The sequence below is a fragment of the Sinocyclocheilus anshuiensis genome, unplaced genomic scaffold (assembly GCF_001515605.1).
Source record: "Sinocyclocheilus anshuiensis isolate Anshui unplaced genomic scaffold, SAMN03320099.WGS_v1.1 scaffold423, whole genome shotgun sequence".
In the NCBI taxonomy this organism is placed as follows: Eukaryota; Metazoa; Chordata; class Actinopteri; order Cypriniformes; family Cyprinidae; genus Sinocyclocheilus; species Sinocyclocheilus anshuiensis.
Window position 1 is genome coordinate 929,515 of NW_015549610.1, and position 14,616 is coordinate 944,130.

The window sequence follows — 14,616 nt, forward strand, 5'->3', positions numbered from 1 at the left end:
TCATAAGGACAGTCACTTGCCTCGTTTCTGAATGAATCAGCCGTTTGAATTAATCGGTTGAATGAATTAATAAATGACTCACTCATTAAAACAGACATTTGCCGCCACCTACTGGTGGTTTAGTCATTTAAAAGTATCATTGCATTTTTCAACATGTATTTGTGTTTAAAAAAATATGTAAAACATTATTCTTATAAAATTAGTTATGCATTTGAAATTTTGCAGTGTAAATGCATTTATGGCACCTCAGCTTCGTCAAACTGTCTGTGTAAATGCATCTAATGCCACTTCAGATGCAGCTTCTGTTTCCTCAGCAGTGGAAAGATAGAGTTTGTTAATACTAATTTCATTTGAATGGTAACAACTCATTTTTAAGTTAACTGTTTCTTCCTCTTTCCAGTCACAGAGCACTTTATTTTGAGAGTTGTTTAAGTGAGAGAAAATATGTAACTTAGTCCAGATTGGGGGAATTGTAATGTTTAATAATTTCTTTTATTATGTAAATAATTGTTGCATTGAAATTTGCATAGATTTGTGTTTGTATATGCTGTCAATTATAGTTCTTAGAAAGAAAATCGGAATTGGCAAAAATCGGTATCGGCAGGTCACACTTCCAAAAAATCGGGAATCGGAATCGACCAAGAAAATTGCAATCGGTGCATCTCTAGTAAAAATAGAGCAAATGAGCATGTGCAGTTAAAAACGCAATAAATAAATTAAATAAATCACTAATATCAAAATGCTACTGATATATTGTGTATCCCTAACATTCTTCTTTTGTCTTATTCCTGATTTTATATTATTTTAAAAGACTTCACATTTTGTACTGAATTTAAAGGCAGGAAGTAACCACAATCTTGTGGGTAACAAACACTGTCACCTCAACACCTCTGTTCCTAGAGAGAACAGGTCTAATATTGATATCTTTGGAGAGATAGTCCTTTTGAAATGACGACGCTTTGATGCTTGTGCAAGAGGTTGAGTCAGACGTCCTTTAGAGTGTGTTTCAAACTCGATACGGAAACCCTTCCTGGCCCCAAGGCACCATTCTGATTATTATTAACACAGATTGCTGGTGGTGTTTCCATTAAGCCTGTGAGAGGCTGTCAGCTCTGTAATGATTCTGTCTGTTACAGCTTGTCTGAAAGGTCATGGAGAATTTTAACCCATCACCTCTCTGGGGCTCCTTCACTCTCCGCTTCTCATTTTCCTCTCTGTATCTTTCAGCAATTTCCATCTTTCACATTCAGTCATACAGACCGGGCTAATTTTCCACTATCTCTGTCCTTTTTGACATTGCCCTCCTAATCTTTACTCCTTCTCCCATTTTTCTTCTTCTCAGCATGTCGCCGTTTCTCTCGCTGACTGGCTCGCTCTATCTCTTCTCCTCCTCTCTGTCTATTAGTCTGTCTGCCCCTTATATCAAGCTCCGGGGCTTTGGGTAGGTAATTGTGGTACTGCACTTGTTCAAGGCTAATAGATACCCTAATGATTAGTCCTTCACTGTATCCGCTCTCTTCCTGTGTTGCTATGTTCCTCCAATATCAGGTGTACTCAACTGTAAAATGAGCTCAAGACTACCATTAGGTATTTCACATCACATGGCCTTGTTGTTAGCTTTGAGTCCTTGACAAAATGTGTTTCTTCAGAGGAAGCATATTTTAAATGGATGCTGAATCTGTTATAAAACATTGCCTTGCTTGTGGTTTAGTTTTAAATTAGTTTTTTATGAGTTTTCGAGTGAAATGAGTTTTAAACGACTCATTTGTTAGCAGTTCCACATTGCTGGAATCAGCCAGACTTCTCGTGCATCCTCATCATCCCCCTTTCTCACCACGCAGGCTGTGACTTTTTTTTCACTCTATAACTTTTCTGTTTAGTTTTCCCCCAACAGATCTTCATGGGTTTTACTCATTGACACATTGACTTAAGTGGACTCCTCACCTCATTAAGGAACTGTGATATGGAGCTTTTTTGTGAGCTACATACAGCTGGATTCTAACAATAATTCATTTTTAATTATATTATACCCTTTTTTATTGATCACTTTTGGTATTAAATAGTATAGCATAATTAATATTTGCGTCAGGAGTGTGATGTTTCAAAATGCTGCCTCCATAGGGAAATCTCTAGGTTTTGGAACAGAGCAAATGTGGGCATAAGATCAAACCACTAATAAGGAGGCCACACTAACTGCTGAGGAGTACATCTGTGCTTTCGGACAAGTGATCAGCAACAAGAAGTGACCAATCAGAACACACAAATGCAGATGTCCACACCCACCAACACTTTTCTTGTTTTTTTGTGTAGAGCAGAGCCCACCCTGTAGGAGTTCTCACATTTCTTAATAAACCCTTATTAAAGTCCATTTAAATTTTAGCAGCCTAGTGTAAATGCAGATTTTGTCCTGTTAATTTGAATAGGTGTTTTTATTCCCAATGTGAAGCACAAACATTAAGATGCTGTTTAAAAACAACACTGTTTATCTGCATTTCCCATGTTTATAGATATGGCAAGGAGATACAGAATCCACAAAACTAACATCGAAGTACTGATGAAATTATACCTGCGACGTTTGCTCGGGACTAGGGATATGCCCATATCAAATTTTCATGTTGCAATTAATTGCTCATGCTTTTATCACGGTATACGGTATTATCCCGATATTGAAATTAGGGCTGCATTATTAACCGAATGCGATTGTCATGCACATCTTGTCAATAAAGCCGGTTCTGTGATTAGAAGTAAATCTCCATCACCTGCTTTCAGATGGAGCAGCATTTACTATGTACACAGAGCCGTAGTTCTCTGACAAGCTACGCAAAAAAAATCGCAGATGATATAATCGTACGATTATGAAATCGAAGATATAGTTCGCGATAATGACAGCTGTTTGCATAGCTTCTCAGTGAACCACGTCTCTGTGTAGTAAATGCTGCTCCATTTGAAAGCACGTGAAAATACCACATTTAATAACATGTTTTTACTCCAAACTCACTTTATAACATCAGCCGAGTGTTTGAAATAAATCCTTCTGTGAGATGATGTGGCTTCTTACACAGAATAAGGCACACAACATATTTCATAATATTCTAAACAGTGATAAAGGCTATGTCGATTAACATTGCATTATAGATGTACTTTATTATAATGAAAATTATAATAATAAGAACTCCGATAAACCATATATTGCCGTAGTCGTGTGTTTATTAGTCACGTTGAATCAATGAAAGCAGTTAAATCTTTTGTTTATTCAGCCACCGCTATAGGGATTTCCTGGGTTTCGTCTGTGAGGCGTATTTGGTGTTTCTGCGCGAGAGCGCCCTCTGGCATTCGGATGGAGATTTACTACTGATCACAGAACCTTGCTTCACTGAAAGATACGCATGACAATCGCAGCTTCTGCCTAATCGTGATTTCGATTTCATTTCGATTTATCGTGCAGCCCTAATTGAAATTTAGTTGCAAGTGTTGTCATAATACAGTATAACGGGTTTAATAACTTTTTTTCTTATAACAAAAATAACTGAACATTTAAATACAATGAAGTATTAGACAAAAAAACTTTACACAGATTAAAGTGCAAAAGAATTATAAAGACCAATATGTATGACTTTACTATAAGACCTCATTAGTTAACCTTAGTTAATGCATTAACATTCACAATGAGCAATAGCTACATTTGCTACACAATCTTTGTTAAAAAATACAACTCCTAGTTCATGTTAGCGCATTAAATAACACAGTTGCAACTTTTGATTTTAACGTGTTATTAAATATTGGAATTACCTAAGATTAATGAATGTTTAGAATAATTTTTCATTGGCAGTTTAACTGAATTAACTAATGTCAACTAATGAAGCCCTAATGTAAAGTGCTTTCAAACAATATCTAGGGCATGTTGTAGTCCAGATTAAAATGTAAAAAAAACTTTGAAAATAAATAGCCTATTAAGTCTAAATATTTAAGTATTTGGCGCTGTGATGAACACCATTGCGAATACACAAATCTGAATGGCTGTTTAAATACTTTCAGAAACAGAAAGTAGCGCAGCAGCTTTGTTTACGGGGTAATGGCTGCATTTCTGCTGTTCAGCGCCATCTGCTGTCAGAGAGTGAATGTGTTTTCATCCAGAGCGTCTCTCACGCGCTCCGCCATGCGTTTCTCATCCGTGCTTGTTTACATCAGAGTGCGCAGGCGTGTTTGACGCAGCATACAGCGGTGTTGTGCATTTTGACCAGTTGATGGGAAAAGTATTCTTAAAATGCATTCAAAATTCTGAATAACTTGTAATATATAATTATTCACGGTACTATAAGACATAATTAGTTAACCTTAGTTAATGCATTAACATTCACAATGAGCAATAGCTACATTTGCTACACAATCTTTGTTAAAAAATACAACTCCTAGTTCATGTTAGCGCATTAAATAACACAGTTGCAACTTTTGATTTTAACGTGTTATTAAATATTGGAATTACCTAAGATTAATGAATGTTTAGAATAATTTTTCATTGGCAGTTTAACTGAATTAACTAATGTCAACTAATGAAGCCCTAATGTAAAGTGCTTTCAAACAATATCTAGGGCATGTTGTAGTCCAGATTAAAATGTAAAAAAAACTTTGAAAATAAATAGCCTATTAAGTCTAAATATTTAAGTATTTGGCGCTGTGATGAACACCATTGCGAATACACAAATCTGAATGGCTGTTTAAATACTTTCAGAAACAGAAAGTAGCGCAGCAGCTTTGTTTACGGGGTAATGGCTGCATTTCTGCTGTTCAGCGCCATCTGCTGTCAGAGAGTGAATGTGTTTTCATTCAGAGCGTTTTGCTCCACCATGCGCTTCTCATCCGTGCTTGTTTACGCGTCTGTGACACAGCATACAGCGGTGTTGTGCATTGTGACCAGTTGATGGGAAAAGTATTCTTTAAATGCATTCAAAATTCTGAATAATTTGTAATAAATAATTATTCTCAGTATTTTGAAGTGCCCACGATAACAATATCGTGCATATTCATTATCGTGATATATCACATTACCGAATACCGGCACATTCTACTCTGGACTCATTACCATCAAATCTTCTGCACTTGCCATTCAAGTGCTTTTGAGTGGAAAACACTGCAAGTTGTTTGTGCAAAGTCTTCCTGCCATGTGTTGCTTTTGTTTTGCAGACTTTTGTTTCTGGTCTCATGTTAGGACACTCGTCTCATTTTTGAGTAACTATTAACTCCTTGGTGTAAGTTCTGCAATCATTCTTACGGTTTGAATTCGACTCGCACCTAATCATTAACTTTCATTAACTCGCATTGATTTGTAGCTCTGCATTCATGCCCGACGTGAACAATCTACACATTGATTACAAAGTCAATAAAGAATGATGAGATTTTTGGATGCTGGGTGACACACTCCCTAGAGGCTAATATGATACTGTTTTTTGAAAATGACAAGCTTACGGCTCTGTGACTAGAGATTATAATTAACTGGGATGGGTTTATTAGGGAATACTGCACTGCTTTGCTTCTGCATGCTAAATGGTTTCTAGTCATGCAGTGCTACTCTTAATCTTCTGTGTGCTCCAGGCTGGAGACGTGTGAGCAGTCATCCTCAAGCTGTAACAGTGCCCATCATAAAAGGAAAGACATTGTCATTAGATCTCAGACTTAAACAGTACACTTTAGCACTTTGCAGGCAATAAGAGAAGGTATAGAAAGCTTTTTAAGCAATATCACACTTGTGCTGAATATCAGTATGGTTATGATTTTGCACAAGGCTGCAGGCAGTCATGGCTTATATTCAGTAAAACTGCACAATTGTGAGTGATTATTGATTTGGAGATCATCACGAATGCATTAAATTATGTACAGAGTCTTTTGGGGTATAAATAAACGTTTTGAAATGCTTTTTAAAAACACTCCAAGGTAATTTTATGGTAACTCTGACCTTATATTTGCAGACAAAAGGTCCAAGTTGTGGGTTTGGACAGGACGGGGTTATGGCGTGAGAAACTATGAATGTTTGTTGTTTTTATTTGACTTCCTCAGATCCTTAACATCTTCAAGGTCACCCTTATGAGTCTTGAAGAACAGCTTATTTACTTAGAAAATATGTCATTCGACAACGTAATACTGTCTCCAGAGTTTTGAGAGAGGCATCTGCTCTGACGCAGGCTGCCTACTAGTTGAATATTTAATGCTACTGATCAGCACAGTGTGCCTGAACACTTAAAGGGATAGTTCACCCAAAAATCTAAATCCTCTCATCATTTTCTCACCCTCAAGTTGTTCCAAACCTGTACGAGTTTCTTGAATTTCTTTCTTCAAAAGAAGATATTTTGGATAAGTTGCTGCAGAAGTTAAAGTTGCTATTGTTGCTGGTCCCCATTGACTTAACAAAAAAGATGTTATAGAAGTCAAGTTTAAGGAGTAGTTCACCCATTTATGGAAATGGTGTCATTTACTCACCCTCATTCCATCAACATGTTATTTTCTTTCTTCTGTTTAACTTGAAATGAATTATTAGACAAAATATCTGAGCTGCTTTTTCCATACCTTTAAAGCTGGATAATGATTATAAAGCTCCAAATATGATAGTGTGAGGAACACGTATTATGTAAATTGTTCACTGATATTTTTTAATATGTCATCACCAAAGCTACATTTATTTGATCAAATATTCAGTAAAAACTGTGATATTGTGGAATATTATTAGAATTTAAAATAGCTGTTTTCTGTTTTAAAATATTTTAAAATTTAACTTATTCCTGTAGTGGCAAAGCTTTTCAGAAACCATTACTCTAGTCTTCAGTGTCACATGATCCTTCTGAAAGCTTTCTAATATGCTTAGAAATAGTCTTTACGGTTTTTATCAATTTAATGCGTTTTGTTAGGTGTGATACAAAACACTTGTACATTTCTGTATGCAAACTATTGTTGAAACTGAATTTCTCATAATGCCTGTTAGAAAGGGAAAACCAAGCTTGCTCTCTAGAGATACTTGCCTTGGATTGCTTTGAGGTTGAAATTCTCCACTGCTCCGGGGGTCTTTGTATCAAGCAAGGGGGGGAAAAAACGGTGGCATTTACTGATTAAACTGCACTAAATGCCTCTCTTTTGACATTCGGTCTTTGATGACTGGAAAAGGGGACCAAAAGAATTGAATAGAAGAGACAAAACAGATCAAATCAGCAATTCAAGACACAGTTCAAAGCAGCATAAAGCAGTGTTTTCGTTGTGAATAATTGGGTAAATTATTCATCTTTTCCCACAGTGACATTTAAATGCATACATTTTCATTAATATTTTAGACATATCTGCATATATTGTGGTAGAATATATTCCTGGTGTGTTTTAGGATTCTTTTTACTTTTAAAGCGTTATATTACAGTCGCAGTGATGAGAAAATTATTTTAGAAATAGATAAAGCAGCATAGAGGGCAGATGGAAGTAGTGCCCTATTCTAAGAGCATCTGGACCACCCACGTTTTTGTTTTAAAATCTTGATTAACTACATTTGGATGCAGATTTGTATGTTTAAGAGCAGCTGAAGCCCTGTTTATGCCTAAATAAAATGTGATGTCATTGTTTATTGGTCTTAGGCTGTGAAGACATTGTAGCAGACAGCATCTCTCTGGACTCTGTGGTGGCCATCCTGAAGTGGAGCTCACAGCCATACGGCTCCAAATGGGTTCATCGGCAGGCCATGCACTTCCTGTGCGAGGAGTCCAGCCAGGTCATGACCTCTGACGTCCTCTACGAGCTTAGCAAGGAGCACCTGCTGGCGGCCATTCAGTCTGATTACCTGCAGGTGATGACCTACACCAATTCACCTTGAGTACTTTTTGGATTTCCCAGTGCAAGATTAGCTAGTTCAGGATTTTACGATTTAGGGTAGCTGGTTATGAGTCAAATAAACTGCACTGTAAATACAGAGACGTCTTTTACTGGATATGCGAAAAATTACATTGTGTGCAAAAAATCTGATTAAACTTAATTTTCTAGCTCCGTATTTCTAACAACCTACTTGTAAGGTCTGTTACACATGATTTTTGTGCTGTTACTTCAAGGTCAAGCTTATTTTCTCTCTGGAAACATACAGGGGTAATTCAGGGTAACTGAATCATATTGCACTATTGGGAAATTTGTTTATTTCAGTCCACAAATCATTGCAGGGCTTCAGGCCTATCCATTTCAGACAGCAGCGTGTCAGTATCAGTCTGTTTATCGATCTCTGTTGATCAGGGCTCCCTTCTCTTAAAGGTGAAGGTCACCTGCTTTTGTTTTTAGACAAATGAGTCAGCTGTATCAGATGTCCCCCTTAAGTCTCCTCTGTGAGCTAATATGGAGAGCTGTAACCCCATCTGGGATTTGGCCTGGCACACAGAAATCTGTTAGTGCCTTCACACTCCTGTGTGCTCGCTGTTCAGCGTTTACAAGTCTTCGTTAACTCTAGTCTGGGTCAAACCTGTTGAAATTATATAATCCCTGTAGTGACTGAGAATTTGTAAACAAATATAAACAAAGACTAGCATTGTTTTGACAATATAAAAATTTTGTTTTTATACCATGCTTCAAAAAAGGGGCATTAACTGATTGATTCATTGGCATGGTCATGGAAAACCTGTAAATATCAGTGAATTTTGAGCTTGTGCATGTCTAAAAATGACATGGAAATTAATAAATTCTTAAAAATCATGGAAATGTCTAATGAATAATATACTTTTTTCTAGTTATGCTCATTTCATTAGCTATTTTCTAGAGCTTGAGTAGAGTAAAGCTTGTTTATCGACATTAATTTTCAGTAAGTAAACAAATAGGTCAGAATGATTCACGTGAATACATTTTTTTAAGTGCTGTGGACTTTGTCAAGACATATAAGAGCTGTTGGTCATGTCTAAATCCCGTTCACTCTCTCTCGCCCCTAATTTCCGGTTTGCATTCTACTGCTGTAGTGTAAAAGGCAAAAAGTCCCAAAAATAAAATGTAAGAAAGTGTAGGCACCCTGATATAAAAATTTTTTATTTTGTTTGAGGGTTAATCTATGTCCATTAAACCTGGATCAGCTTCTGACGATGAATGAAATGAGATTTTGGCTGTGCAATATTCTCAGTAAGAGATAAGATAGTAGGAAAATCATTTTTCTCAGGTTTTACCTTGTACCTGCAGGACCTACTGCTATGAAATACATTGGTTTTATATATCCTGTTTTTTTTTTCGATATCGTTCTGTTGCATACAGCAGTCTTCTTCAGCCTTGCAGCACTGACTAAATTCAGTAACATAAACTGGTACTGTTCTTCTCCCCTCTTCACAGGCCAGTGAACAGGACATCCTCAAGTATGTTGTAAAGTGGGGCGAACACCAGCTCATCAAGAGGATGGCCGATAGAGGTATCACATGCAGACACTGATATGTTACTAGATACACATTAAAGGAATAGTTCATCCAAAAAAGAAAAGTCTGTCATTTATTTACTCACCCTCATGTCGTTCCAAACTTATATGTTGTTGTTTTTTTTTTTTCAAGAAACAAAAAAGTGTTTATATACACTACTGTTGAAAAGTTTGGTTTCGATAAGATAATTTGAATGTTTTTTAAAAGAAGACTTATGCTTAACACAGCTTCATTTTATTTGATCAAAAATACAGTAAAAACAGTAATATTGTGAAATATTATTACAATTTAAAATAGTTTTTTTTTTATTTTAATATTTTAAATTGTAATTTGCCATCTTGTGATGGCAAAACTGAATTTTCTGCATCCATTACTCCAGTCTTCAGTTTCACATGAGCCTTCAAAAATCATTCTAATATATTGATTTACTGCTCAAGGAAAACAATTTTGAAAACAGTTGTGCTGCTTATTTTATGAATAAATGATACAATTTTCTTCTACAAAGTTCAAATGAACAGCATTTATTTGAAATAGAAATCTTTTGTGACGCTACAATGTTACTGTAACTTTTGATCAATTTAATGCATCATTGCTGAATTAAAGTATTAATTAAAAAAAAAAAAACTTACTGTCCTTAAACTTTTGAACGGTACTGTGTATTTCATTCCAAGAACCATTACATAACTTATTTCATACAGTGACGGTGCACATGAATATCTTAAATGTGGTCCATTTGTCTTGTGCTGTATTTTAACTTGAATTGTAGGGCACAAGTCATATTGACCACTTTTATGGTACTTTTGGGAGCTTGATAGCCTGTGGTCCCCATCCACCTTCATTGTATGGAAAAGAGCAGTTCACATATTCTGCTAAACTACTTCTTTTGTGTTCCACGGATGAAAAAGTCATACAGGTTTGGAACGACATGAAGGTGACAAAGTAATGTTAGGATTTTAATTTTTGAACTACCTGAACTATTCCTCCATCTCCTCCACACACACACACACACATATACCTTTCTCTGGGCTGAACTTTTTTTCTGTGCCACTGAATTTGTCCCTGTTTCCACCTCTTGTTATAGATGGTGGTCTGAACTATGCCAGTCTAATGATTTATTCCCCAATCCTCCTAATGTCTAGTAATGACTCTGACTGGCTCAGCTCTGAGAAATCAGGCCAAGTGCTCTGCAATACAGAAGCGTAGCATATGGCTGGCGGCTCCAGACCTGGGTCTGCAATTGCTCTGTGTACCCAACAGAATCAAATATACCCAGACTAACACTATCTTGAACGTTTATAGCTGGTGCCAAACCGCAAACACGATCTCTGATTGCTTTTCTCCCAGAACACATTCTAAATGGAAACAGCAATGCACAGACTCACCTTCATTTTGTCATTAACAGTCTTTATACATAATACTGATTTGCTGTCTGAGGTGTAGATAGTAATTCAGGGTCCAATGCGGTGCAGCATCCTCAGAGCAGAGGAGCTTAAATTCCTCGCTCAAGGGCACGGCTGCAGTCAGTGGAGCTGCATGACTATACCGCTAATCCTCTGGAAGCACACACCCTCCCACCCAACTTTGTCTAATCTATATTGTGGGCTAGAAAAGTTGGGCCACCGTTTCCTCCAACTCAAATTCTTGTGTGTGTGTGTGTTTGAAGCTGTGTGTTTCTGTGTGTTCCCCAGAGCCTAACCTGTTAAGTGGTACTGCACATAGTGTGAATAAACGTGGCGTGAAAAGAAGGGATCTGGACCTGGAAGAGCTTAAAGAGATTCTCTCTCCACTGCTGCCTTTCGTCAGAACTGAGCACATATTACCAACCAACAGTGAGGTCCTCTCTGACACTGTGAGTGTGTTTGTGTGTCTTCTGGTAATGTGTAGGTCTTTTGGTTTATACAGTTTAAACAGGAGCATTAAGGGGCAGTCACACTAGATTTTAAGCACACAGAATTTCTCCATGCAGCTTCACTTAATTGAAGTTTACAGTTCTTTTGAAATATTTTGAGTAAGACTTTTCTTTTTAAATCTTTAAATATTTTATCTTTAAATATTGTAATCGTTAAATGGACAAGTGACAGTAAATCATTATAATGTAACATGTTTTAAATAAATGCTGTTCTTTTGACATTTCAGTGCATCAAAGAATTCGTAAAAAATGGTTCATGCTTTTCACACAAATAAGCAGCATTCTTCAGTACCAAATCGGAGTATTATAATGGTTTCTGAAGGATCATGTGACACTGATACTGGAGCAATGGCTGCTGAAAATACAGCTTTGCCATTACAGGAATAAATACAATTTTAAAATATATTATAATCGAAAACATATAACAGTTTTCACATTTCACAAGTTACTGTTTTTACTGTATTTTGGGTTAAATTAATGCAGACTTGGTGAGCATAAGAGGCTTGTTTTTATTACAGACCTCAGACATTTGAACAGTAGTTTGTTTAATAGTGTTCTTTTTAACTTTTTATAAAAATATGTAAATCAGGATCATGTGTAAACCACCAAGATCAGTTTCCTTCATGTCTTTTTTCAAAGAGAATATAGAAAAGAAGCATTTAAATCCTATATTTGTCCATTTTTTTTCCACCAAACTTGAACTTCATCTAAACTAAACTGTGTAGCATCATTCTGTAAATATGCTTACATACCAGCTATGAATGTAAGTGAATGAACATAAAACTCACTATGAGTGTACTTAGCAGTGTTGTAAATGTACTAGTTACATGCAACAGTTATTTAATTTAATTACAAAATAAATATAATTGAAATCTGTTACTGAGAAAAAATATGTAATTAAATTACAGTTACTTGTGAAAATGTTAAATATTACAAAGGAATATCTAAGTTACATCTGAATATTTTAACACAGACACACACCGATTTAATTGATTTCTTTCCCAAATTGCATTAACTCCTCTAAGAGTCTAATAAGACACCAATGTTTCAGTAGTATAGGACACATGCTTATTCGATAAATGTTTTATTTTCTATTTGTGTTTATGTATATACTTTATTTTTTAAATCAGTTTTTAACCTTAGAACAATCTCAATTTTTTTTTTTTTTTGGTAGTGTGCTTTAAATTGACATTTTTGTAATCTTAATTCAATTGATGAAGAATTTTGAAAGTCTGACAGTAATCAGTGTTGAGTGCTACTGTAAGGTTAACCCTGCCTAGTCTAAATGTTTGAAAATGAATAACAGTTGAAAACATTCATTAGAAATTTAGAAAAGTAGTCATGTAATCAGTTACATTACTTAAAGTAATTTAAGTAATTGAAATAGTTACACTACTCATTACATTTTAAATAGGGTAACTTGTAATCTGTAACCTATTACATTTTCAAAGTAACCTTCCCAACACTTCTCTTTAGTCTGTAAAATGCACAGAAATTTGTCATGCTGCCACAAGCCAAATGGGTAACGTTACTTTTGTTTTTGTGTACAGCGCATGCTGAATAAGAATGACAAAAATGGTAATATTGATTGATGTATGAATGGGTACATACTCTGATTCTCAGTACTGCTCAGGATGTAATTTGCTAGAGAGTAAGAAAACAGATACCCCAATGTGCTAATGCTCCAGCAAATTACATCATCTTTCCATCGTTCTTCTTGACCGCTCTCTTCAAGTATCGGTAAAGACTTTTCCTCTGCATTTAACAGATGAAGAGGGGTCTGATCAGCACCCCCCCCTCTGACATGCTGCCCACAGCGGAGGGAGGCAAAGCCAACGCCTGGCTTCGGCAGAAGAGTGCTGGCATTTATGTTCGCCCACGGTTATTCTCTCCTTATGTGGAGGAGGCCAAGGTAAGATACACTTCCTCACCTCACATACAGCAGGGTGGTTAACTGTAACATTACAATGAACTAGTGGAGGCAGAAGAGGTGATTAAAAGATAAATCCAATTAAATGATACACCTATTAAGTATCTCTATCTCATTTCTTTAAAATACAGTTTTAATAATACAAGATAACATTTTTTTTTTTAAAAGTACTTTTTTTTTATTTTTTACATTTATAGAATAATTTATATAGACTGTAATTGTAGACTGTGAATCAAATCTTTTCAAAAAGGCAGTTGGTTTATAGAATAACCTTAGTGCTGTTATTAAATACACTCATTTCATTATATGACTTCCATTAAACTTTGCGTTTTTCTCCAGGCGGTTTTGGAGGAGATGATGGTTGAGCAGACTGACCTGGTTAGGCTGCGCATGGTTCGTATGTCCAATGTACCAGACACACTCTACATGGTAAACAATGCCGTCCCCCAGTGTTGTCACATGATCAACCACCAGCAAATGGCTGGCAGCCAGACAGCTCCACCGTCTGTGGTTGCTAACGAAATACCAGGTGGGTTAAGCACTCATTCATGCCTTGTAATGATGCATTCTTTCAGCCAGTCTTAAAAACTAGCCATTATATATCTGTATAAAATACTCAATTATACATGATTGTGGTGACTCGGTTTATCAAGTCATTTTAGAGAGATTGCGATTTAGTACAAAGGCCAAATAGATCATGTTCTAATCTAGATGTAGTCTCAAATCCCATAAATCAAACCATGAGAAGTTGTTTGCTCAAGTTAATTTTGCTATTCTTTTGCAAGAAGCAATTCAGTGTTTTTTTAGGTATATGTAATGTGAGTGGGAACATTGGCTTTGTATGTTGGCAAGCTTTGTGATCCTGTGGGTGTTATATAAAACAATTCAACACCCATTAAAAAAGAAAAAAAACTCTTATTTTTTTGTCTTATATGCCCATCTTGTATTAATGTTGTTTATCTGCTGTGTAATGTTGTTAACTGATGAGCTTCTTGATTTGTATTTGCACATTAAATAAGTCATCTGTTTTCCTTTTATCACCCTGTCTTTCAGTGCCCAGGTTGGCAGTAGTGAAGGGAATGATCCGTAGGTTGCAGGAGCTGCGTCACACAGACCAGGTGCAGCGAGCATATGCTCTGAACTGTGGTGAGGGCGCCACAGTCAGCTACGAGCTGCAGATCCGTGTGCTCAGAGAGTTTGGCCTACCTGATGGGGCTGCAGAACTCCTACAGGTAACCCAGCACATCCTGTTTGCGTGGAGACTGACATGTGTTGCTATGGCTACTGTGAATATCTCTCTGACTTTCATGTCAGTTAGTATTACCCTGGCCTCTGATGAATACAATTTATTTTCCAGTGATTGCAGGCACTCATACTGA

General features: G+C 36.3%; 1 protein-coding gene across 1 annotated transcript in view; it reads left to right on the forward strand.

The window, feature by feature from the left end:
* LOC107659192 (BTB/POZ domain-containing protein 7-like) overlaps positions 1–14,616 on the forward strand; it is a 66,804-nt gene that overhangs the window by 48,082 nt on the left and 4,106 nt on the right. The window contains exons 4-9 of the mRNA XM_016448041.1: positions 7,605–7,813; positions 9,319–9,394; positions 11,087–11,247; positions 13,076–13,219; positions 13,577–13,766; positions 14,291–14,469. Of these exons, the coding sequence (XP_016303527.1) occupies positions 7,605–7,813; positions 9,319–9,394; positions 11,087–11,247; positions 13,076–13,219; positions 13,577–13,766; positions 14,291–14,469 (959 nt within the window). The remainder of the gene's footprint in view (positions 1–7,604; positions 7,814–9,318; positions 9,395–11,086; positions 11,248–13,075; positions 13,220–13,576; positions 13,767–14,290; positions 14,470–14,616) is intronic.